The following is a 27,164-nucleotide window of genomic DNA, read 5'->3' on the forward strand; positions in this document are numbered from 1 at the left end:
TTGTGGAGTGCAACGAGAGAGAGGCAGGTCGTTATTGCTTTGGACGACTTAACTGTAAGGTTGCAAGATTGGATCTCCCGAGCTGACAAGGTGTACATCTGTCATTCTGCCCCTGAACGAGGCAGTTAACCCACCGTTCATAGGCCGCCATTGAAAATAAGAATGTGTTCTTAACTGACTTGCCTAGTTAAATAAAGGTATACATTATTATTATTATTTTTTCGGCAAATCGGTGCCCAAAAATACCAATTTCCGATTGTTATGAAAACCTGAAATCGGCCCTAATTAATCGGCCATTCCGATTAATCGGTCGACCTCTAGTTTAGACACCGTTTTAACATCCCATACAAAAGACAGCACCCTACTTAGGGGAATGTCCCCAAATGTAATCAAGGTTTGGTCAAATATTATATCTGTTTAGGCTTCTTGAAGTCAATTTGCAATCTATTTGTCTGATTATGTTCTGGCCCCCTGACCATCCGCTAAAAAAGAAATTGGCCTGTGGCTGAATCTAGTTTATCACTGGTTATTACCATCCTCGGTCACTTTACTTGGACAAAAAAATACACTTTATGACACTGTCAAGAAGCATTATAACCATCATAATCATATTAGCCAGATAGGCCTCTCACGTACATGCCCTTATGTCAGTCATCAGTCAAAAAGAGGGTGTCTCGTCCTGCTCCTGAAATCTGCTCCTTTATTCATCTGTCATCAGCAAAAGAGCATTGGGTAGTGTCATATGCCAAATGTCACAACAGGTTTAAATGTGTCATGACAGTGTTATTACCATATTATGACAGGTTATGACAATGTGTGAAAGGCAGCTCTATGCATACTGCAGCTAATATGATGAGCAAAACAAAGAGAAGCAGCTGGAAGTATGCATTTCTGGAAGTACGCACATTTATTGGTTTGACACAGTGAATGCATATTCAATGGCCTAAGCCCTGTTCCATGCGTTAATATTTACTAGAGAGAATGAGAGTGCACTGCAACAAGTACTTATTTCATACTTGCCTGTTCCTCTACTCCCCAGTCTCTACCCCTCCTCAGAGCAGGTCTAATTCCCTGTCGGGAAAATCATTTCGAGTTAGCGTAGTAGCGGAATTAGCTATTGAAATGACTTGGCATTGCTGCATATACTAATTTGGTATTCTGCTCTTGTGAGAACTGCAGTTGTTGTCAAAGGGAAAGGTCAGAGCCCCCGGCCTCAAATTTAAGTCACAAAAGTTGGTTTGGTCTTAAAGCCAAGTATTCTCAACATGAATTAATCAACTATGTCAACGTGGAACAATGAAAGTGATTTGATTTGACGACCAATTGTTAGCAAATGTTGATATAAGAGACTTTTGAGTAGTTACCATAATACATTGTTAATCACCGGTTGGGGTTATTGCCAAAAAAGGGTACAGAACATTTAAAGGGAACAGTGACACTAAACTCAATTGGAGTTTTATTCAATCCGCTTTCCTTCATCTTGTTTCTTCTCCCTTTGTCCCCTCTTCTCTCCCCATCCTCTAAACCCCTCCCTCTCTCGCCCTCTTCTCACTCCCCATGCTCTTCACCGCTCTTTTCCCACTCTTCTCTCACCATCCTTCACCCCTCTTCGACTCCCCCTCTTTCTCTACCCCTCTCACTTCTGTCCTCCAGAAAAGCGTTGTGGAGCAGCTGAGGAAGGACCTGCTGGTGAAACAGGAGCCAGAGGTAACGGTGCAGGTGCCGGCTGCAGACAAACACGTCCTCCAGATCCCCTCCTCTGCCACTCTGCTGGCCCTACAGCAGACCACACACACCCAGGCCCTGCAGCAGGTAGCCACACAAGTCCACACACAAGTCCACAGACACTGTCAACCTTAGCTCAACTCAGCTGCTTGTTATGTTGCACAAAGGCTTGTTGTGTCATAACTTTGCAGTAGCCTAGAAACATTCCTGAAACTTTCCCAGGTTTTTAAGAAATACCATTTGGATGATTCCTTGTTGGATAACTTATTCTCTCCTGCTTATTCCCTCCTGATCCAAGGAATCCTCCAACCAGGATTTCTGGAAAACCTAGGCAGTTTGGGAAAGCTTGCAACACTAGCCTGCCCTGAAAAGCCCCAAACCTGTCAGTGTTCATAATCGTTTACTACTATAAAGATAGAGAGTGAAGAATCATGCTAAGGTTCTCTGTACTGGCATTAGCTCCATTATCAGATGTCCTTCAGCCATGCCAGTTCTTTCAGGTAGTACTTCTTCGTTCCTATGACCTCGCGGACCACGTTCCCCGCTAGACAGACACAGACATGTTGTAAACCCTCCATCATTCATGAGTCTGTAGATTTATCTCCAGCTCTTAGTGAGATGTACATGCTCGGCTGGCAGATTTTCTGTGGCGTTTGATAAAACCGGGAGGAAAGATTCACTCCTCCAGAGAATGGTTTAATAAAGGTAGCCGTAGTAGTGGGTCACTAGGCTTCACATTAGTTCATATTTTTTGGATTTAGCATTATTATGCTCACTTTTCCACTCCCTTTTTTGACCCCATCTCATCTAATTTCTCTCTCTTCTGTCTCCGATTTATCAACTTTTTATGTATTTGTATTTTTTCTCTCCTCTCGCTGTCAGAAGATGCTGGCAGTCACCCCAGTCATCACCACTAAGACTCTACCTCTAGTGCTGAAAGCTGCCACTCCCACCATGCCTGCCTCTGTCATGATGCAGCCTCCCTCCACGGTCACTGCCATCAGCCACACCTCCAAGCCCGGTGCCATCATCTCTGACAACTCCAACTTCCGAAACACACCAGTCAACCTCCAGGTGGCCAGCAAGTTGACCAATCAGGGTTCAGAGTCCGTGCGTCTGGTGTCAAAGAATTCGTTGTGGTAAGGGGCATTCACTTCCTGTACATTCTACAGTACTATCATTGTCATCCTTTGTAGTTCAACTCTTTCAAACTCTTTCTCTTGTAATTGGTGGCAGTTTGATCCCCAGAGTGTGTTCAAATTAAGCAGCAAATATTCAACCACTTTTTTTCTGTTCTACAAAGTCTCTTAGAGCAAGGTGGGTTGAACATCTTTGTATGGAAATATGCATGGTCAAAATTGAGAATGTCTCTTAATGAGGAGGTGCTTTGAGGCAGTGATGGCACTTGGCACAAAGTCATCTTTGTCTCTGTAAAACTACCTGCAGAATCCAAATATTTTTTCAGATCTAACTGTTGTCTGCAGCTCCAGTAGAGAATGCCATATTTGCTGTGGTTTTGTCTCCTGTGCAGGCCACCACCACCCCCACCTCAGCACAGCCAGTCAAAGTTCCTCAGTTTGTCTCTCCTAAAATGACGCCTCATCCCACCTTTCAACCACAGTGCGTCCTAGTAAGACCTGCCCCCTAACCCTAATCTCCATCAATACTTTCCAATGTGTGAGTGAACACGAGGCATTTAACTCAGACGTCACTAGAGGGTGACAGTGTATCCAAGGACACAAACCCAGTGCAGTCACAGTCTTGGCTCCAAGCTACTGTTTGCATTGTGCTGCTTTGTTCATACCCTTTCCTCTAGTCTTCTTCAGCTTTCAGAATGATGTGTGCTCATGTTGTTGCTTTGATCTGTGTTAATACCTTCCTTTGCAGGCTGTTGTGTCTTCATGGTGAAAACTCGTTGTTTTGGCTGTCAGTGTGATGACCTGTTTTTAACCCTGGGTGTGAATGTGTGATTTAATGCCCTGCTATTGAGGTGTGTAATGCCCCTGGGATCTCAGAGTCCCTCAACACTGGGCTCATTCTGACAGTTACACAAAAAAAAGAAACCCTGGAATGAGTAAGTGTGTCCAAACATTTGACTGGTACTGTATCTATATATGTACTTTAATCTTATTTATAGGGATATACAATTGCTCCTGTAGCAGATGATACATTCTTGGAACCAACCCTCACGGGTTAATTGCTTGTTTATTATTTCTTCAATAGGGCTGGCAGTTAGACAAGTAAGGGAGCTTCCCGACCATATTGACTAAACTTCGTAGCTGGAGGTGTCTCCAAAATGTATTCTGTGGCAACTTATATTTCTTGGAAATTTGGGAAAAGCTTAAGAATTGCTTAGAATGCTCATCAAATAGATCCAACAGATAATTGATTCCTAGTTGTTGCCACTGTACCCCTAAAATGGTTTTACTTCCAATTAGGATACTCTTATTTTGCCACAGAGGGGCATGAGGCGATGTATGAAGGTCCCAGTGTCCAGCTCTATGTATCTTACCCCACAAGGTTTGGGTGTTTGTAACATTGGGGTGATCCATCAGTTGTGGTTCAAGCCAGGGCGAAACTCCCCCACAGGCCTCAGACTCTATCTGGTACCAGCCTGGTTTAGCCCCTCCCTTCCAATGTGGCAACCACATACTGATATGTTTGACATTGATAGCCCAGTAGTACCCCCTGAAGTTATGGATACCAAATCCACCTTTTGGGTGTTAGGGAGAATGTCTTTTTTATACCTAAATGGATCTGTGAGTTACCCCAAAGAAAATCTAGGACATGCCTGTCAATATCTTTTAAAGTAAGAATCTGGAATATATAGAGGGAGATGAGCTAGAAGATAAAATATTACAGTTGCCAGCAACATTTTAATATAATTAATTTGACCCCATAATGAAATATATATTTTTGACCATTTAGCAAAGCCATTCTTCATTTTTAAAAGTAAGGGTTTTTATATTCTCTCCAACAATATCCCTGTGGCTGGGTGTTATTAGTATGCCAAGGTATTTGATACCCTAAGGGGACCATGTACATTTCTATTGGTTGAAGAGATTGGATGGGCTTAGATTTATGCCAGGGACAAATCAGGGACAGATATCTCAGGTTGAGACAAGAAAAGTAACATGTCATCTGTATAAAAGCATGAGCTTATGCTGAATGTTGCCCACCTTAACTCCATGAATAAGTGGGTTACCTCTGTTTCTGGGCCAGGGGTTCCAAAGCTAGCACAAATAAACTGGGGCTTGAAGGGTCCTCTGCTTCTCTAAAGCGGGTGGTCAGCGAATAAATGTTCCTTCTATTTCCTACTTTTAGGTTCTAATTCTCAGAGAAAAAAACTCTACAAATACTACGAAAGCTTAAAACCTCTTTGGGATAGGGGGCGGTATTTTGACGTCCGGATGAAAAGCATGCCCAAAGTAAACTGCCTGCTACTCAGGCCCAGAAGCTAGGATATGCACGTAATTGGTAGATTTGGATAGAAACCACTCTAAAGTTTCTAAAACTGTTAACATAATGTATGTGAGCATAACAGAACTGAAATGGCAGGTGAAACCCTGATGCCAAACCAACCCCCCCCCCAAAGAAAAATGTAATCCTTCCACTGATTTCAATGGCTGGCACTTTTATAATAGGGCAAAATCGTGCCTGATTGCAGTTCCTATGGCTTCCACTAGATGTCAACAGTCTTTAGAAAGAGTTTCAGGCTGGTTTTTGGAAAAATTTGCCAGAAATTGTCATTTTTCTAGGTGGCTCCCATTTTGGCTGTAGTGTTTCCAAGAGCGTGAATGAGAGCTCGTTCTTTGGTATTTTTCTCCGGTAAAGACAATAACAATTCTCTGTCTTAAATTTTATCGTTTATTTGCGTATTAGGGTACCTATTGTTTGATTATTGATCATTGATTGACTTGTTTGGATAAGTTTATTGGTAACGTTTGGGATTCATTTTGTATGCATTTTGAAGGAGGGAAACCGAGTGGATTATTGACTGAAGCACGCCAGCTAAACTGAGTTTTTATGGATATAAAGAAGGACATTGTCAAACAAAATGACCATTTGTAATGTAACTGGGACCTTTTGGACTGCCAACAGAAGAAGATCTTCAAAGGTAAGGCATATATTATATTGCTATTTCTGACTTTCGTGTCGCAACTCCTTGGTTGAAAATGATTTGTTATGCATTTGTGTGCTGGGCGCTGTCCTCAGATAATTGCATGGTTTGCTTCAGCTGTAAAGCCTTTTTGAAATCTGACATGGCGGCTGCATTTTAATCTTTATTTTAATGTATTTCACTTGTGATTTCATGAAAGTTTAATATTTATAGTAATTTCATTTGAACTTGGTGCTCTGCAATTTCACCGCTCACTAATCCGCAAGAAGTTAAACTAGTTTTTTCTGCCCATAGGATCAATACAGCTGCATTAGACAAATACATTTTCACACAAGCACCGATATTTAACCGTCCCTAATAGTCTGAGTCTCCTACCCATCTGTACAAACATCGTTCTTTACTGCTAGGCAGGACACTAGTGATACGGGCTTCCTACAATAGCTTCCTACTGTTCAACTTACATACACTTGGAAATTACTTATAAATAGACACACAATGAAAACAGAAGATTAGCAAAAAATAAATAAAACATGATTATAAATGAACAAACAGTGATAACAAACATTCACCGTGAGGTTCACAAACTCAGAGACTTATGGTCTCTGTTCTATGATCACACCAATCGTATTTCCATTTCTCATCACAGCTGAAGCTGGTGACTTCCTCCACTTCAGCTGGAGCTGCTTTTAGTTTCTCCACTTTCTCCTTCTGGTTCCTAAGAGAGTGATAGCATAAGACTTGGAAAGCAACAAAAAGACACATAAAACATAACAGTATTAACTTCTTATGGGTATGTGGGATGCTACTGTCCCACCTGGCCAACATCTGTTGAAATTGCAGAGTATCAAATTCAAAAATGGAAATACTCAAATAAAAATTCATAAAACATACAAGTGTTATACATCGGTTTAAAGATTAGCTTCTTGTTAATCCAACCGCGGTGTCAGATTTCAAAAAGGCTTTACGGTGAAAGTATACCATGCGATTATCTGAGGACAGCACCCAGCTGACAAAACATTACAAACAGTTACCAGCCAAGTAACCAGCCAAGTATTGGAGTTACATTGGATTCACAATAAATGTTAGTTTTGTTGGATAAAGTCCCTCTTTATTTCCAAAAACATTTTGTTGGAGCGTTTTGTTCAGTATGGCTCAAAGGCAGTCACAACAGGCAGACGGAAAATCCAAATAGTATCAGTAAAGTTCGTAGAAACATGTCAATGATGTTTATAATCAATCCTCAGGTTGTTTTTAGTCATAATAATCAATAATATTTCAACCGGACAGTATAACAAGAAAGGCGCGCTCTCGGTTGCGCGCAGCAAACAGGTCTGGGGACTTCCCAGGGTCCACTCACTCGGAGTGGTCTTACTCCCTCGTGTTTCAGAATACAAGCCTGAAACCATTTCTAAAGACTGTTGACATCTAGTGGAAGCCATAGAAGGTGCAATTTGAGTCCTATGTCATTGGATACTGTATAGGCATTCAATATAAAACTACAACTACATTTTTCTCAGGTTTTCACCTGCCATATCAGTTCTGTTATACTCACAGACATTATTTTAACAGTTTTGGGAACTTTAGAGTGTTTTCCATCCAAATCTACCAATTATATGCATATCCTAGCTTCTGGGCCTCAGTAACAGGCAGTTTCCTCTGGACACGCTTTTCATCCGGTGGTGACAATAGTGCCCCCTACCCTAGTGAGGTTAACGACGTGGTAAGCTGTGCATAATTATATATGCATGAAAACCAAAGTTTGAGACCATGACAATTCCCACTCTCTCTTCACCTGACTCCATGCCTTCAGGATACTTTACTGCTGGATTCCACAAAAATGAATGCCCTAAAAAGCCTCCTCATGCTTTCGCTCGGTCTTCGCCTTTCCGGCCCCAGGTTCCAAGAGGTGTTCCCAAGCCATGTCATTTTCACTTTGTTCCCCATCTCCTCCATTGTCACCTGATAGACACGTCACCTGATAGGCAAGTGCGTATCCCTAATCAACACTACATCCTCTTGAGGTAACTCAGCACTGTATATGCTTTCACAAGAATGCCTTCAAAATGTTGTTTAGAGTACAATTACCCCAACATCTATCCTCTTTCATATGATGCATTAACCAATAAAGCAGCTATCCCAACTATGATGTTAAAGTAGCACCTCCCAGACCCAACCCATCTGCAGGTCTTACAGTGGAATCTAGTCTCTTTATCTCTCTCTCTTTAGCCCCGCTTCCTCTGTCATGGTGTCTTCAAGCTCACCCATTATGCAGCTGGACCTAACTTCTCGTGAGAACTATGCACCCACCAATGAGAAACATGATGATCTTTACCGCTGCAGGTGCTGTATGGAGTACTGTGTGTGGATCAGACCAACGCTGTCCCAACACCCCTGCCTGGTGTATCTTGATGTACAATCAATCTCCAGAATTCAGCCCATGCCCTTAGTTATCTCTGGCTCCTTATGTGCTGCTTTCACCTGAGGACATACACACTGCAACACATGGGTCATTTCCTGACAACGTAAACTCTCCTGTTATGGCAAGATCACTAATTTGTGACATTTAAGTAATAGCCTCCCCTGTACTCCCATCGGTCTCCCAGTTACCAATCCATGTGGCACGAGTCTTCATAAACTGATATCCCAACAATGCTACTAAAGTAACCCCTGCAACTACTAACATGGCCCATGACTAAAGCATCCTTCAATTACGGTCCCTATAGCGACTGCCGTGAGAATAACTATTGCATGTAATCTGTCAAGTGTTTTCCGGCTGTTAGAAATTGGCAACGAGATTAATGAGTTGGAAGAATATCCAATCTAACAAAACACTGAGTTACAGGTTTCTTGAAAGTTTACCATTACTACTATCTTTTCTACTCTCAACATGACTTGGGTATGTGTAATGTTCAATTTAACAGTTAGCTGTCCTCCCTCCTATGAGCTATCTCCTGTAACAATATACATAGTCTCTGGGAATGATACCCCTCTACCACTATGACCTTAATTTATGAGCCCCCACAGATCTCCACTGCAGTCACGTTCCATCCCACTTAACAGCCCTATGTAAACATTCTGTCTCAAACACCTCGCCTCCTGCTACAGATACATTTGCACATATATCAGTCCATCAAACCCATAACACACTAGTAACTACCCCTAATGCACTTCTACAGTTATAAACATACTAAAACATTCTCAAATAATTTACATCAATATACATCAGTCCCGACTCTGGAACAATGATCACTAATATGTTCCATGAAACCTAAAAACATATTGACTTAATAATTTCACACCACCCTTGATGTTTATGTATAGTTTATGTATCTTTAGCATGTACTATTCTCCATAACCACTGCACTACAATGTTTATGAACTAACTATAAAAAAAGTTCATTTTAGGTTTAGTATCCCCTTTGCTAATTCCTCGTTACCCCTCTACCCTTTCGTACATTCTAGAAATCTATTTCAGAATAAGACAATATAAAATGTAAATCTATTTCAGAATAAAACCACATAAAATGTCTCATGAGAAACGAGGCTTTCTGAGTTTGCAAGGAGTGTTTGGCCAGATAATTAAAATGTGTTACCTCTGGAATCCATTCCCCTGGCATTTTGCCTAGATTCTTCAACCCAAAGTATGTTTTCCTCTGGCAAATTTAGCCATTTTCTCATCATAGGGAATCTGCGATATTTGATCCCTGGCCTCTACTAAAAAGTTGGGTAAGATGTGATCTCATACGTCTTCCTTCACATAAAAACAAGAAACTGTAATCTCTATGAACCACTATCGATTGAACCTGTGACATTTCCTCTCCTGCTACTCTCAAAAGGATTTGTTGTTGCTCTTTTGTAAAAGATGCAAACACTTGTATAGCGGCATTTCCTTCGACTGCAGCAGGTTCCAGTATCACCTTATTCTTACAATGTCCGATAGTCCCACATCTAAAACAGGGAGCTATCTCCTTACGCTTTGATGTTTTTTTTCTAAGTTTCTTTGTCTTACCTTGGCCATTGAAACCACTGTTATTGACTTTCACTGTGGCCGTATTAACCCCTCGCACATCTGCGAAGTGAGCGGAGTTATATTCCACTCTCAAAACATCTTCCTCTATTATATCCACAACCCCCACAACTGTCGTTTTGATCACAGGTTTCAAACATGCCATCAACGCCGAAGTACAAATTCTATCAATGTACTCACGTACCCAGCCTTTTGGTAGCTAAGTACATCTATTAATTCCCCATATTCGAGCCGAATTGGTAGAATGCTCGTGCGCTTCTTTCAGCGACTGCATGGCTTTATTAAAATCCTCTAGCTCCGCTTGGAGAATCGGGGCCGTCTGTCGCCATATGAATTAGAGGTCGACCGATTATGATTTTTCATTGCCGATACCGATTATTGGAGGACCAAAAAAGCCGATACCGATTAATCAGCGATTTTCATATATATATATTTGTAATAATGACAATTACAACAGTACTGAATGAACAATGATCACTTTTATTTTAACTTGATATAATACAGAAATAAAATCAATTTAGTCTCAAATAAGTAATGAAACATGTTCAATTTGGTTTAAATAATGCAAAAACACTGTGTTGGAGAAGAAAGTAAAAGTGCAATATGTGCCATGTAAAAAAGCTTACGTTTAAGTTCCTTGCACAGAACATGAGAACATATGAAGGTTGGTGGTTCCTTTTAACATGAGTCTTCAATATTCCCAATTAAGAAGTTTTAGGTTGTAGTTATTATAGGAATTATAGGACTATTTCTCTCTATACCATTTGTATTTCATAGATCATTTGTATTTCATAGACTATTAATGTTCTTATAGGCACTTCAGTATTGCCAGCCTAATCTCGGGAGTTGATAGGCTTGAAGTCATAAACAGAGCTGTGCCTCAAGCATTGCGAACATGGAACCCAAACCGGCTGCGCACATGTGCCATTGTGCATAAATGTATTTTGTCCCCCCATACCAAACGCAATCACGACACGCAGGTTAAAATTTAGAAATTCTTTCAGTGGAATATTTTCTTTCAATGGAATAGGGAAACGTTGCGTATTTTATCGAACGGGTGGCAACCCTAAGTCTAAATATTGCTGTTATCTTGCACAACCTTCAATGTTATTCATAATTATGTTCTGGCAAATTAATTATTCTTTCAGTGGAATACGGAACCGTTGCGTATTTTATCGAACGGGTGGCAACCCTAAGTCTAAATATTGTTGTTATCTTGCACAACCTTCAATGTTATGTCATAATTATGTTCTGGCAAATTAATTACTGTGTTTGTTAGAAAGAAATGGTCTTAACACAGTTCGCAACGAGCCAGGCTGCCCAAGCTGCTGCATATACCCTGACTCTGCTTGCACTGAACGCAAGAGAAGTGACAGAATTACCTGCTAACATGAATTTCTTTTAACTACAAATGCAGGTTTAAAAAAATATACTTGTGTATTGATTTTAAGAAAGGCATTGATGTTTATGGTTAGGTACATTTGTGCGATGATTGTGCTTTTTTTCACGAATGCGCTTTTGATAAATTATCACCCGTTTGGCGAAGTTGAAGTAGGCTGTGAATCGATTGATTATATGCAACACAGAACAAGCTAGATAACCTAGTAATATCAACCATGTGTGGTTAACTAGTGATTATGTGACGATTGATTGTTTTTTACAAGATAAGTTTAATACTATCCAGCAACTTAAGGTCCTTTTGATGCTGCACTCGGGTAACAGCTGGTCAGCCTGCCACGCAGTCTCCTCGTGGATTGGAATGTAATTGGTCATAATCGGCGTCCAAAAAGACTGATTACCGATTGTTATGAAAACTTGAAATCAGCCCTAATTAATCAGCCATGCCGATTATTCGGTCGATCTCTAATATGAATAGTTATTCCCAAACCTCTCTCGACTGTGTCTAGGGTGTTTTAGATTTCTTCACTTCCGTCTATAATAGACACCTACTATTAACCATTTTCCAAGGTAGCGCTGCCCACTTCCCCGGATAATAATTATTTGGTCACGGCACTTAAAACCTCTTAGGGATAGTGAGACGCTAGCGACTCAAGTGGCCAATAGCCTCGGGAAATGCATAGCGCCAAATTCAAATAAAACGCGATAAAACTCAAACTTTCATTAAATCACACATGCAGGGTACTCAATTAAAGCTACACTCGTTGTGAATCCAGCCAACGTGTCAGATTTTTAAAATGCTTTTCGGCGAAAGCATGAGAAGCTATTATCTGATAGCATGCACCACCTGAACGAGTTGTAAACAAAATAATTTGCGTAGCTACACAAAACTCTGGAATAAAATATAAAACATGCATTACCTTTGACGAGCTTCTTTGTTGGCACTCCAATATGTCCCATAAACATCACAATTTTTTTCGATTAATTCCGTCCATATATACCCAAAATGTCTATTTATAAAGCAGGTTTGATCTGGAAAAAAACAGCTTTCCAAAACACAACGTCACTCCAAAACATTTCAAAAGTTGCCTATAAACTTTGCCAAAATATTTCAAACTACTTTTGTACTACAACTTTAGGTATTTTTAAAAGTTAATAATCGATCAAATTGTAGACGGGGCAAACTGTTTTCGATAGAGAAAGTAAACAAAACATGCTCCTTTTTCCCTCTTGCGTAACTATCAAAAGTGTAAAGTTCTACCAGGAAGTGCCTCTTCTTCGTTTCACCAATGATTAACTTCAACGCAATTCCAATGACTGGTGACATCCTGTGGAAGTCGTAGGAACTGTAAAATGGGCGCTATCTAATTTCCCTTGACAAAGACAACTGAGGGAACTGTCAGAGGGAGAGAAAATATGTATTCTGAACAGTTTTTCCTTGGGGTTTTGCCTGCTACATAAGTTCTGTTATAGTCACAGACATGATTGAACCTGTTTTAGAAACTTCAGAGTGTTTTCTATCCACACCTACTAATCATATGCATATAATATATTCCTGGCATGAGTAGCAGGAAGTTGAAATTGTGCACGCTATTTATCAAAAAGTACAAATCCTGCCCCCTATCTCTAAGAAGTTTATACCTCGTATTAGAACCTATACTATAGCGTCTGCAAATGTATTACTGGAGAATACGGATGACTTAATGTTTTATTCCAGTAATGCGCCCCAAATATCACTGTTGTTGATAACCCACATTACCAAAATTATTCACACTTTGTTTTCCTATTTCCACATAATCTTTCATGGTTCCCTCTCCCCATAGGGCATAAACCAAACTCTCTCCGTATTGCTACTGCTATGACACGTAACTCAAACAGTGTTCGAATATCTTCATTTTTCTTTTCTTTTTTACTCACTAGCTTCTAGAAATCTCGTCTTCCTAAAACTCACTAGCTTCTAGAACTCTAGTCTTACAAAAACTCACTGCAGCTGGGACTTTTGTCCCTTTTACAGATCTCTCAGGGGAATACCCCCACTATGGACCTATCCTAATTTGGAACCTACCATACACTGTATTGTCACTCCTGGATCTCGCAGAGGAAAACCTCCACTCGGGACCTATCCTTGAAGGATCCCACCCTAGACCTGTTTTTTTTACCTGGATATCGCAGAGGAAAACCTCCACTCGGGACCTATCCTTATGGAACCTACCCTACACCGGGCTGTATCACAACAACCGTAAGGCTCTCCAGAGGGTAGTGCGGGCTGCACAACGCATCACTGGGGGCAAACTACCTGCCTTCCAGGACACCTACATCACCCGATGTCACAGGAAGGCCAAAAATGCTGCTGCCAACTTACAGGCTCAAATCTCTATCCACCTTAATAATGAATAATTGGATGTAATAAATGTATCACTAGTCACTTTAAACAATGCCACATTATATAATGTTTACATACCCTATTACTCACCTCATATTTATATACTGTACTCTATACCATCTACTGCATCTTGCCTATTCCACACGACCATTGATCGTCCATATATCTATATGTACATATTCTTATTCATCCCTTTACACTTGTGTGTATAAGGGAGTTGTTGTGTTATTGTTAGATTACTTGTGAGAGTCTCCTCCTACCCTTCTGTACAAACATCGTTCTTTACTGCTCGGCAGAACACTAGTGATACCGGCAATAAACTTTTATTTATCCCTTAAGCTGACCTGACCTCAACCCCCCTCCATCACCAATCCATGACTCTCTCCCCTTATCAATGCCTGCCACATGTAATCGCTTCCCTGCACTCAACACATTCCAAGCCTAGTTGCACACACTATATACCTTCCTCTTATAACCCTTAACCTTTTTGGAATAGTGGGCAGCGTTTTCACTTTTGGATGAATAGCGTGCCAAGCGTGAACTGCCTCCTACTCTGTCCCAGATGCTAATATATGCATATTATTATTAGTATTGGATAGAAAACACTCTGAAGTTTCTAATACTGGTTGAATGATGTCTGTGAGTATAGCAGAACTCATATGGCTGGCGAAAACTTGAGAAAAATCCAACCAGGAAGTGGGACATCTGAGGTTAGTAGTTTTTCAAAGCTTGGCCATTGAGATGTGGATAAAGTTCCACTTCCTAGGGCTTCCACTAGATGTCAACCGTCTTTAGAAACTTGAATAAGGATCCTACTATAAAGGAGGGGCTCATGACACCTCTTTGAGTCAGTGGTCTGCAGAGTGCCTTGGTCTCATGACCCGCGCTCCCGACAGAGATACCTCTCGTTCCAGTGCTTTTCTTCAGACAAAGGAATTATCCGGTTGGAACATTATTGATGTTTTATGTTAAAGACATCCTAAAGATTGATTCCATATATCGTTTGACATGTTTCTAAAGGACTCTAACGGAACTTTTCGAGTTTTTGTCTGGACATAGTGCCTGCGCCTCATGAAGATGGATTACTGGTGTAACGGGATTCTTCCTGGGAAGGAGAGGAGGACCAAAATGCAGCGTGGTTGAAATTCATGTTTGTTTTTAATAAGAAAACTATACATGAATAAACTACAAAAACAACAAACGTGTAAACCCGAAACAGTCCCGTGTGGAACAAACACTGACACAGGAGACAATCACCCCCAACACCAAACAGGCTACCTAAATATGGTTCCCAATCAGAGACAATGACTAACCCCTGCCTCTGATTGAGAACCATATCAGGCCAAACACAGAAACAGACAAACAAGACACACAACATAGAATGCACATTCAGATCACACCCTGACCAAACAAAACATATAAAGCAAACTATGGTCAGGGTGTGACAACTGGGCTGAAAACGCTAACAACAAGTGGCTATTTGGACATAAATGATGGACTTTATGGAACAAATCAGTCATTTATTGTCGAACTGGGATTCCTGGGAGTGCCTTCTGATGAAGATCATCAAAGGTAAGTGAATATTTATGGTGTTATTTCTAACTTTGTTGACTCCAAAATGGCTGATATTCCTCTGGCTGTTTTGGGTTCTGAGCGTCGTTCTCAAATTATTTTTCCGTAAAGTTTTTTTGAAATCTGACACAGCGGTTGCATTAAGGAGAAGTTTATCTTTAATTCTGTGAATAACACTTGTATCTTTTATCAATGTTTATTATGAGTATTTATGCAAAATCACTGGATGTTTTGGAATCAAAACATAACTGCACGTAACGCGCCAATGTAAACTGAGATTTTTGGATATAAATATGCACGGACAGGATGGGTAGATTAACAAGATGTTTAGCTTTCATTTGCTGTATTGCACTTGTTAATGTTTGAAAGTTACATATTTCAAAAAAATCTTTTTGAATTTCGCCTGCTGCCTTTTCAGCGGGATGTTGTCGAGGGGTTCCGCTGGTGTAGAGCCTCTAAACCTCAGCACTCCATCAGTGACATAAGTATATTTTCATATTCTCAGAACCCAACACGACATTGTGGTCTTAATTTCTGATGTGTCTTGTTCAATATTTTGGGTGGACAAACAAATTGCTCTGATTTCAGAGGCAAGAAAGGTCAGAGTGGGCTCGCAAGTTTCAGTGTCTGGCATATCTGGTCTGTAGGCAGCCTCAATTTCCTCGCTAAGCTTGGACAGTTGTGTCTGCAGTGAATCCTTTGTACGCTGTGATTTGCGGCTATCCAGTTTAGAACTGTTAATTTTCGTTGTAACAAAAATCTGCCTTTCACTTGTATAACTATGCCCCAAAATGGGTAAATAGCATTGCCAAAATCATTTCAGTTCCACGGAGCTACTCAACTACACAGCCATCCTCGTCAAGAGCACAAGTGACGTCCTGCTTGTAAGGGTTAGAAACACCAGCAAAGCCAAAAGGAACATCAGCAAAACCACCAAGGTCACCATTTTTTTCTGGTTTTTATGGTGAAATGAATGACCGCTTACATTTCACAACCTATCACAGGTTAATTTAACAGCTCAATTTTTGGCTTGTCACTTTTACTGACACCTTCCTTACCTAAGTGTTCATAGTTAAGTAGAGACTGTGATTATATAGTACAGTGGGGCAAAAAAGTATTTAGTCAGCCACCAATTGTGCAAGTTCTCCCACTTAAAAAGATGAGGCCTGTAATTTCCATCATATGTACACTTCAACTATGACAGACAAAATGAGAAAAGAAAATCACATTGTAGGATATTTAATGAATTTATTTGCAAATTATGGTGGAAAATAAGTATTTTTCATTTTGCTTGTCATAGTTGAATTGCACCTGTGATGCAAATGACAGGCCTCTCTCATCTTGTTAAGTGAGAGAACTTGCACAATTGGTGGCTGACTAAATACTTTTTTGCCCCACTGTATGCCTCCATCTACAGTGATATCTCAGAGCACCACATTGGACTTACCTTTTCCTGGTCGGTCTCTTTTACACACATTTGTGAAGACCCCTAAGCTCCAATATGACACCTGATGAATGATTGGCTAACCTCTGACCCCTATCCTCCCAACTCAGGTCCGGGCGAAGCCCAACAGCGTGCCCATTGCCCCAGCACCCCTTCGGCCCATGATGACGGCGCTCCAGCTGCTCCAGCGGGGCCCGGTGATGCTGACCAACAAGCTGAGCCCCTCCTCGCTGCCCTCCAGCGCCGGGCTCATCCACCAGGTTCGCATCATCAATGGCCAGCCCTGCGCTGCCAAGAGCGGCCAGCCCACAGGCATCTTGACGGGCATTGTCATCACGGCCCCGGCATCGGTGCAGACACTGCAAATCAGCGGCCTAACCTCCGACACCAAGGTCAGCACCACGGTTTGGGTGGGAAGTTACAATACTATAATTGTATCGTCCATTTTCAGGGAAATTAATACATTTTGTGAGGTCAGCAGGACAGTTTGGATGGGAAAGTTACTTGTTCCCTTTTCATAATTGAAGGAATTCTACATGTATAGCTCTGTTACTTTCATTGTTCATGTTTTAAGAGTGTTGTTTTCCTCCCTCTGTTTCCAGACTGTTAAAGCACGGGGGGGATTGGGGCAGAAGATGTTGGTGAGCAGGACCCCTCCTCTGTCTCCAGCACCACTAAAGAGAGAGGACAATCCTCAGGTACACTGGAGAAGGAGCTTATGCTTCGTTCTGAACTTGGGGTCAAACCTGCATAACAAATACATACCATACTTAATTGAATGTCAGCCTACTGATAGAACCTTAAAGTTCTTCACAGATGACTGTAACGGGAGGCAGGCTTTGCCAAATATGTAGTGTAAACATATAAAGTAATTTATAGATACAGTATACACTACATGACAAGGTAGAGTGGCAAGAAAAAGTATGTGAACCCTTTGGAAATACCTGGTTTTCTGCATAAATTGGTCATACAATGGTCATACAATTTGATCTGATCTTCATCTAAGTCACAACAATGTACAAACACAGTTTGCTTAAACTAATAACACACAAACAATTATACGTTTTCATGTCTTTATTGAACACATTGTGTAAACATTCACAGTGCAGGGTGGGAAAAAGTATGTGAATCCTTGGATTTAATAACTGGTTGACCCTACTTTGGCAGCAATAACCTCAACCAAACGTTTTCTGTAGTTGCGGATCAGACCTGCAAAACGGTCAGGAGGAGTTTTGTGCCATTCCTCTTCACAAAATTGTTTCGGTTCAGCAATATTCTTGGGATTTCTGGTGTGAACTTTTCTCCTGAGGTCATGCCACAGCATCTCAATCGGGTTGAGGTCAGGACTCTGACTGGGCCACTCCAGAAGGTGTATATTCTTCTGTTGAAGCCATTCTGTTGTTAATTTACATCTGAGTTTTGGGTCGCTGTCCTGTTGCATCACCCAACTTCTTTTGAGCTTCAATTGGCAGACAGGTAGTCTAACATTCTCCTGCAAAATGTTTTGATGAACTTTTGCAACCTCAGACATGTAGCAATGTTTTGTTGGACAGCAGTGGCTTCTTCCGTGGTGTCCTCCCATGAACACCATTCTTGTTTAGTGTTTTACATATCGTTGACTCGTCAACAGAGATGTTAGCATGTTCCAGAGATTTCTGTAAGTCTTTAGCTAACACTCTAGGATTCTTCTTAACCTCATTGAGCATTCTGCGCTGTGTTCTTGCAGTCATCTTTGCAGGATGGCCTAGGGAGAGGAGCAACAGTGCTGAACTTTCTCCATTCTTAGACATTTTGTCTTACAGTGGACTGATGAACATCAAGGCTTTTAGATACTTTTGTAAAACTTTCCAGCTTTATGCAAGTCAACAATTCTTAATCTTAGGCCTTCTGAGGTCTCTTTTGTTCGAGGCATGATTCACATCAAGCAATGCTTCTTGTGAATAGCAAACTCAGATTTTGTGAGTATTTTTTTTATAGGGCAAGGCAGCTCCAACCAACATCTCCAATCTGTCTCATTGATTGGAATCCAGGTTAGCTGACTCCTGACTCCAATTAGCTTTTGGAGAAGTCATTAGCTGTCATGCCCTGACCATAGAAATCTGTTTATTCTCTATGTTGGTTGGGGCGTGATAGTGACTAGGGTGGGTCATCTAGGTGAATTGTATGTCTATGGTAGCCTGATATGGTTCCCAATCAGAGGCAGCTGTTTATCGTTGTCTCTGATTGGGGATCATATTTAGGTAGCCATTTTACCCATTGTGTTTGTGGGATCCTGTCTTCAGTTAGTTGCCTGTGTGCACACCAATAGCTTCACATTTTGTTTGTACTTGTTTGGTAAGTTTCAGTTAATATATGTGGAACTCTACTCTTGGTCCAATCATTACGATGAGTGTACCAGAAGATCCCACCAACAACGGACCATGCAGCTTGCCTGGGAGATAATGGCATCCTGGTCTCTGGAGGGGATTAGGGAGAGAACATCCTGGACTTGGGATGACATAATAGCAGGAGAGAAGAGCCCGCCATGGAGGCAAGCCGAAGCAGCGAAAGAGGGACAGTGACAAAGTCGGGGAGGTAGGCCACAGAAACCCCAATATTTTTTGGGGGTGGCACATGGAGCAGTCGGCAAAGTTGAGGGGTGAGTCAGAGACTGTCGGAGTTATTGGACAAATTGGAGGAGAGTGAACAGAGGGGAGAGTTAGTGACCTTCGAGAAGTTGTTGGACAAATTGGAGGAGAGTGAAGAGAGAGAGCTGTTGGTTTGGCGTGATATGTACGGCATTCGCCCTGAGGAGCGTGATAGCTGTCCGATGCCATCTGTGACAGTTCCTCGCACTTGTCCTGAGAAGTGTGTTAAAGTTCCGGTACAATTGATGCCGGCTATACGCACCAGGTTTCCAGTGCGCTTTCACAGCCCAAGTACTTCCTGTGTCAGCTCCTCGTACTCGTCGTGCTAAAGTGGGTATCTGTCCAGGGCGGGTTGTGCCGGGTCAGCGCTCCTGGTCTCCAGTGCGCCTCCAGTGTCCAGTACATCCTGCACTCGTCCTGAGGTGCGTGTCATCAGCCCGGTGCCACCTGTACCGGTCTCACGCATCAGGCCTCCAGTGCGCCTCCACAGTCCAGTACATCCTGTGCCTCCTCCCCGCACTCGCCCTGAGGTGCGTGTCATCAGCCCGGTGCCACCTGTACCAGCATCAGGCCTCCAGTGCGCCTCCACAGTCCAGAGCTTCCTGCGACGGTTCCCGGTCCAGAGCTTCCTGCGACGGTTCCCGGTCCGGAGCTTCCTACGACGGTTCCCGGTCCGGAGCCTCTCTCAGGTCCTCAGAGAGAGAGAGAGAGAGAGAGAGAGAGAAAATACTTAAGAGAAATACTCCAGATATAACAGACTGACCATAGCCCCCCGTCACATAAACTACTGCAGCATAAATACTGGAGTCTAAGACAGGAGGGGTCAGGAGACACTGTGGCCCTGCCACGAGAGCATTAGTGAGGTTGGGTACTGATGTTAGGTGATTAGTAGCTTTCTCCTGGCATCCACCAAAGCCAGATTCGTCTGTCGGACTGCCAGATGGTGAAGCGTGATTTGTCACTCCAGAGAACGCGTTTCTACTGCTCTAGAGTCCAATGGCGGCAAGCTTTACACCACTCCAGCCAACGCTTAGCATTGTGCATGGTGATCTTAGGCTTGCGTGTGGCTGCTCAGCCATTGAAACCCATTTCATGAAGCTCCCAACGTTATTGTGCTGACATTGCTTCCATTGGCAGTTTGGAACTCGGTAGTGGGTTTTGCAACCGAGGACAGACTATATTTTTACACGCTTCAGCACTTGGCGGTCCAGATCAAATCAAATTTTATTTGTCACATACACATGGTTAGCAGATGTTAATGCTAGTGTAGCGAAATGCTTGTGCTTCTAGTTCCGACAATGCAGTAATAACCAACAAGTAATCTAGCTAACAATTCCAAAACTACTACCTTATAGACACAAGTGTAAGGGGATAAAGAATATGTACATAAAGATATATGAATGAGTGATGGTACAGAGCGGCATAGGCAAGATACATAGATGGTATTGAGTACAGTATATACATATGAGATGAGTATGTAAACAAAGTGGCTAGTGATACATATTACATAAAGATGCAGTAGATGATAGAGTACAGTATATACGTATACATATGAGATGAATAATGTAGGGTATGTAAACATTATATTAGGTAGCATTGTGGCTACTGATATATTTTAAATATTTCCCATCAATTCCCATTATTAAAGTGGCTGGAGTTGAGTCAGTGTGTTGGCAGCAGCCACTCAATGTTAGTGGTGGCTGTTTACCAGTCTGATGGCCTTGAGATAGAAGCTGTTTTTCAGTCTCTCGGTCCCAGCTTTGATGCACCTGTACTGACCTCGCCTTCTGGATGATAGCTGGGTGAACAGGCAGTGGCTCGGGTGGTTGTTGTCCTTGATGATCTTTATGGCCTTCCTGTGACATCGGGTGGTGTAGGTGTCCTGGAGGGCTGGTAGTTTGCCCTCGGTGATGCGTTGTGTAGACCTCACTACCCTCTGGAGAGCCTTACGGTTGTGGGCGGAGCAGTTGCCATACCAGGCGGTGATACAGCCCGACAGGATGCTCTCGATTGTGCATCTGTAGAAGTTTGTGAGTGCTTTTGGTGACAAGCCAAATTTCTTCAGCCTCCTGAGGTTGAAGAGGCGCTGCTGCGCCTTCTTCACGATGCTGTCTGTGTGGGTGGACCAATTCAGTTTGTCTGTGACGTGTACGCCGAGGAACTTAAAACTTACTACCCTCTTCACTACTTTTCCATCGATGTGGATAGGGGGGTGTTCCCTCTGCTGTTTCCTGAAGTCCACAATCATCTCCTTAGTTTTGTTGATGTTGAGTGTGAGGTTATTTTCCTGACACCACACTCCGAGGGCCCTCACCTGTAGGCCGTCTCGTCGTTGTTGGTAATCAAGCCTACCACTGTTGTGTCGTCCGCAAACTTGATGATTGAGTTGGACGCGTGCGTGGTCACGCAGTCATGGGTGAACAGGGAGTACAGGAGAGGGCTCAGAACGCACCCTTGTGGGGCCCCAGTATTGAGGATCAGCGGGGTGGAGATGTTGTTGCCTACCCTCACCACCTGGGGGCGGCCCGTCACGAAGTCCAGTACCCAGTTGCACAGGGCGGGGTCGAGACCCAGGGTGTTAAATGCCAAGCTGTAGTCGATGAACAGCATTCTCACATAGGTATTCCTCTTGTCCAGATGGGTTAGGGCAGTGTGCAGTGTGGTTGAGATTGCATCGTCTGTGGAGCTATTTGGGCGGTAAGCAAATTGGGGTTGGGTCTAGTGTGTCAGGTAGGGTGGAGGTGATATGGTCCTTGACTAGTCTCTCAAAGCACTTCATGAAGACGGAAGTGAGTGGTAGTCGTTTAGCTCAGTTACCTTAGCTTTCTTGGGAACAGGAACAATGGTGGCCCTCTTGAAGCATGTGGGAACAACAGACTGGGATAGGGATTGATTGAATATGTCCGTAAACACACCAGCCAGCTGGTCTGCGCATGCTCTGAGGGCGCGGCTGGGGATGCCGTCTGGGCCTGCAGCCTTGCGAGGGTTGACACGTTTAAATGTTTTCCTCACGTCGGCTGCAGTGAAGGAGAGTCCGCATGTTTTGGTTGCGGGCCGTGTCAGTGGCACTGTATTGTCCTCAAAGCGGGCCAAAAAGTTATTTAGTCTGCCTGGGAGCAAGACATCCTGGTCCGTGACGGGGCTGGTTTTCTTTTTGTAATCCGTGATTGACTGTAGACCCTGCCACATACCTCTTGTGTCTGAGCCGTTGAATTGAGATTCTACTTTGTCTCTATACTGGCGCTTAGCTTGTTTGATTGCCTTGCGGAGGGAATTGCTACAATGTTTGTATTCGGTCATGTTTCCGGTCACCTTGCCCTGATTAAAAGCAGTGGTTCGCGCTTTCAGTTTCATGCGAATGCTGCCATCAATCCACGGTTTCTGGTTTGGGAATGTTTTAATCTTTGCTATGGGAACGACATCTTCAATGCACGTTCTAATGAACTCGCTCACCGAATCAGCGTATTCATCAATGTTGTTGTTTGATGCAATACGAAACATATCCCAGTCGACGTGATGGAAGCAGTCTTGGAGTGTGGAATCAGATTGGTCGGACCAGCGTTGAACAGACCTCAGCGCGGGAGTTTCTTGTTTTAGTTTCTGTCTGTAGGCAGGGATCAACAAAATGGAGTCGTGGTCAGCTTTTCCGAAAGGAGAGCGGGGCAGGGCCTTATATGCGTCGCGGAAGTTAGAATAGCAATGATCCAAGGTTTTTCCAGCCCTGGTTACGCAATCGATATGCTGATACAATTTAGGGAGTCTTGTTTTCAGATTAGCCTTGTTAAAATCCCCAGCTACAATGAATGCAGCTTCAGGATTTATGGATTCCAGTTTGCAAAGAATCAAATAAAGTTTGTTCAGAGCCATCTGTGTCTGCTTGGGGGGGAATATATACGGCTGTGATTATAATCGAAGAGAATTCTTGGTAGATAATGCGGTCGACATTTGATTGTAAGGAATTCTAAATCAGGTGAACACAAGGACTTGAGTTCCTGTATGTTGTTGTGGCCACACCACATCTCGTTGACCATGAAGCATACGCCCCCGCCCCTCTTCTTACCAGAAAGATGTTTGTTTCTGTCGGCGCGATGCGTGGAGAAACCAGCTGGCTGCACCGACTTCTGTGACTTTGTGTGGCCTACCATTTCGTTGCTAAGCCGTTGTTGCTTTTATTTATTTTTATTTTACCTTTATTTAACCAGGCAAGTCAGTTAAGAACAAATTCTTATTTTCAATGACGGCCTGGGAACAGTGGGTTAACTGCCTGTTCATGGGCAGAACGACAGATTTGTACCTTGTCAGCTTGGGGGTTTGAACTCGCAACCTTCCGGTTACTAGTCCAACGCTCTAACCACTAGGCTACCCTGCCACCCCACTAGGCTACCCTGCCGTCCTAGACGTTTCCACTTCACAATAACAGCACTTACAGTTGACCGAGGCAGCTCTAGCAGGGCAGAAATTTGACGAACTGGAGAGGTAGCATCCTATGACAGTTACACTTTGAAAATCACTGTACTCTTCAGTAAGGCAATTCTATGAAGATTGCATGGCTGTGTGCTCAATTCTTTTATTATCTTGTCAGCAAGGGTGTGGCTGAAATAGCCGAATCGACTAATTTGAAGGGATGTCCACATACTTTTTTATATATAGTGTATATGTTCATGTTAGGAATTCTCCTCACAGAAGGCACAATTTATGGAGGGGGTTGTCCTAATACTCTTTTATTGTTTCCCCCCAGAAACTTGCCTTCATGGTGTCCCTCGGACTTGTTACCCATGACCGTTTGGAAGGTAAGCACAGCCAGTTTCGCCTGAAGTAAATTCCAGTTCCTACATTCACCCGCATTCCCTAGGAGTGTATACTGCAATGGCAGTATTAATATACTACTCTGTGGTTATAGAAATTCAGAGGAGGAGGCAGGAGCGTAAGCGAAGAACAACGGCCAATCCGGTGTACAGTGGAGCTGTGTTTGAGCCTGAGGTATGGACTTACACTGCTGTTCTTCTACTTATCAAACATTTTTGATAGTGTAACCACACATTATTACAACAGCCGATACACAATGTGTTTTCTATTCAATTGGATGCCAGTGCACATGCTTTTTAAAATGAGCATAATACGCACTGTTTTCAATGTGCATATCTGAATTAATGAAGGTAGGATCTGGCCCTGTGTAGCATATGAATAGCAAATAGGTTTTCTTTTTGAGTGAGTGACATGATAAACTTGCAGTCAAATCACAGCTGTATTTCTTCTCCCACATACGTGTTCCTATCCACGCTGTGCAGAGGAAGAAGAGTGCAGTGACCTACCTAAACACTCCGCTCCACCAGGGCACCAGGAAAAGAGGTCAGTATCCACTCAACAACTGCACATACACCTTCACCAATGCCCAGGACATATACAGGTCACTGACAAAATAATGGAATCACCAACATGAAGTGTCTCAATAGGGCCACCACGAGCCGCCAGAACAGCTTCAAAGCACATTGGCATAGATTCTACAAGTGTCTGGAGCTCTATTGGTGGGATGCAACATCATTCTTCCACAGTTCTTCCATAGTTTGTTGTTTTGTTGCTGGTAGTGGAAAATTGTGTTCAATTGGATTCAATCAGTACCACCGTTCCTCTTGAAACACAGCAAGTTGAGCAGTCTTCATCACTGAAGCTCCTGCCAAACGTGCCCCAACAATCAACTCTCTTTCAAAGCCACTGAAATCTCTTCTTCTAGCCATGGTAGCCAAAGTAATGGGAAAGTGAGCCTGCCCAGCATTTTTATACTTGACCCTAAGCATGGTGGGATGTTAATTGCTTAATTAACTCAGGAACCACACCTGTGTGGAAGCATCTGCTTACTTTGTATCCCTCATTTACTCAAGTGTTTCCTTTATTTTGGCAGTTCCATGTACATGTTAATATAGATTCCTGAGCTGGCCTATATTTGATGCTTGTATGTTCTAATCTATTCAATGTAAATGGTACGAAATGCTGTGAGTTTCTCTCTCACACACCACACAAATTTTCTGCTGATACCTCTTTGCTTGCTGGCTGAATCCTGCGCAGGGACACTTAAGCATGAAACACACAAGAATCTCACGGTCGATAGACTGCCAATAGGTACGTATCACAGTGAGAGGCCATTCCTCCTCTTGCTAGAACAAAACTGGTACGAGCTGCGTGCCGTCCTGTTATCTACGAACATGCCTTTTCTACTTGTAGAATTGCAATTCTCAGCAGTGGCCAACAACTTGACTTTGAGCGAAACATTCTAAAATGTATTAAATAAGAAATATGTCTTCATCATATGTCTTGCGATCTGCACACAATACCCCATAATGACAAAACGAAAACAGGTTTTTAGAAATGTTTCAAAAATTAAAAATTATTATTATTATTTTTTTTTAAAAACATAAATACCTTTATTTACATTAGTATTCAGACCCTTTGCTATGAGACTCAAAAATTGAGTTCAGATGCATCCTGTTTCCATTGATCTGTGGTAAATTCTGTTGATTGGACATGATCTAAGTAAGGTCCCACAGTTGACAGTGCATGTCAGAGCAAAAACCAAGCAATGAGGTCGTCCATAGAAATTGCCCGTAGACCTCTGAGACAGGATTGTGTCGATGCACATATCTGGGAAAGGGTACCAATAAATTGCTGCAGCATTGAATGTCCCCAAGAACACAGTGGCCTTCATCATTCTTAAATGGAAGCTGGCTGCCTGGCCAAACTGAGCAATTGGGGGAGAAGGGCCTTGGTCAGGAGGCCTTTATGGTAGAGTGGCCAAACGGAAGCCCCTCCTCAGTAAAAGGCACATAACAGCCCGCTTTGGAGTTGCCAAAAGGCACTTAAGTGACTCTCAGACCATGAGAAACACGATTCTCTCATCTGATGAAACCAATATTAAACTCTTTAGCCTGGAATGCCAAGTGTCACATCTGGAGGAAACCTAGTACCATCCTACGGTGAAGCATGGTGGTGGCAGCATCATGCTGTGGGCATGTTTTTCAGCGGCAGGGACTGGGAGATTAGTAAGGATCGAGGGAAAGATGAAAAGTACAGAGGTCCTTGAAGAAAACCTGCTCCAGAGCGCTAAGGACCTCAGACTGGGGTGAAGGTTCACCTTTCAACAGGACAACGGGCCTAAGCACACAGCCAAGACAACTCAGGAGTGGCTTCGGGACAAGTCTCTTAATGTCCTGGAGTTGCCCAGCCAGAGCCCGGAAATCTCTGGAGAGACCTGGAAATAGCTGTGCAGAGACCTTAGCTAGTTATGTGTGTCCCCCTGCACTTACTGAGAGACTTCTATTCTGACCTCGAAGACTTGATTATAAAGGCCACTTTTTTTATTCCGAGTGGGACTCCTGAGGTTACACACACACACACACCACTGACCAAAAAGTTATTTTGTTGGCATTTACGTATGTCCCCATTACCAGGAAAACATAATCAAAATCTATTTCTTTAATTTACTTGCTATGCTGTTTCGTTGTTCATTTGTTCAGTCGTTTCATTCTGAACTAGGACTTCTGGGGAATACTGTTTGGGTCTTTGCATGTCAAATAAGCTTGTTGACCAATCAGGACCTGAATATGACTGTCACATAATAATTTAACAAGTTCATAATTTTTTTTAACATAGTGTAATCAATGTGTAATAACTATCACTTGTATTTCATATGTCACAACGATTTATCGATACGTATACTACGATGCTGGGAAAGTTGTCTCGCACACCTACAGTGCTGGTCATAAAAAAAAGCTAGCTAGCTCATGGATGCAAACAATGTTCTTCCCGAAAAACATAGTAAAACGACAATCTGTTTCAGTACGTATAGTTAGCTAACAAACTTTATAGCTAGGTGT

The 27,164-nt window shown here is 42.5% G+C and overlaps 1 protein-coding gene across 1 annotated transcript in view; it reads left to right on the forward strand.

Moving 5' to 3' along the window:
- The window catches only part of LOC135524047 (PHD finger protein 21A-like), a 121,412-nt gene that overhangs the window by 68,381 nt on the left and 25,867 nt on the right, over positions 1–27,164 (forward strand). Inside the window, exons 6-13 of the mRNA XM_064951188.1 lie at positions 1,654–1,812; positions 2,608–2,864; positions 3,250–3,349; positions 16,780–17,061; positions 17,272–17,367; positions 24,035–24,086; positions 24,197–24,276; positions 24,585–24,645. Of these exons, the coding sequence (XP_064807260.1) occupies positions 1,654–1,812; positions 2,608–2,864; positions 3,250–3,349; positions 16,780–17,061; positions 17,272–17,367; positions 24,035–24,086; positions 24,197–24,276; positions 24,585–24,645 (1,087 nt within the window). The remainder of the gene's footprint in view (positions 1–1,653; positions 1,813–2,607; positions 2,865–3,249; positions 3,350–16,779; positions 17,062–17,271; positions 17,368–24,034; positions 24,087–24,196; positions 24,277–24,584; positions 24,646–27,164) is intronic.

This window comes from Oncorhynchus masou, chromosome 31 (genome assembly GCF_036934945.1).
Source record: "Oncorhynchus masou masou isolate Uvic2021 chromosome 31, UVic_Omas_1.1, whole genome shotgun sequence".
In the NCBI taxonomy this organism is placed as follows: Eukaryota; Metazoa; Chordata; class Actinopteri; order Salmoniformes; family Salmonidae; genus Oncorhynchus; species Oncorhynchus masou.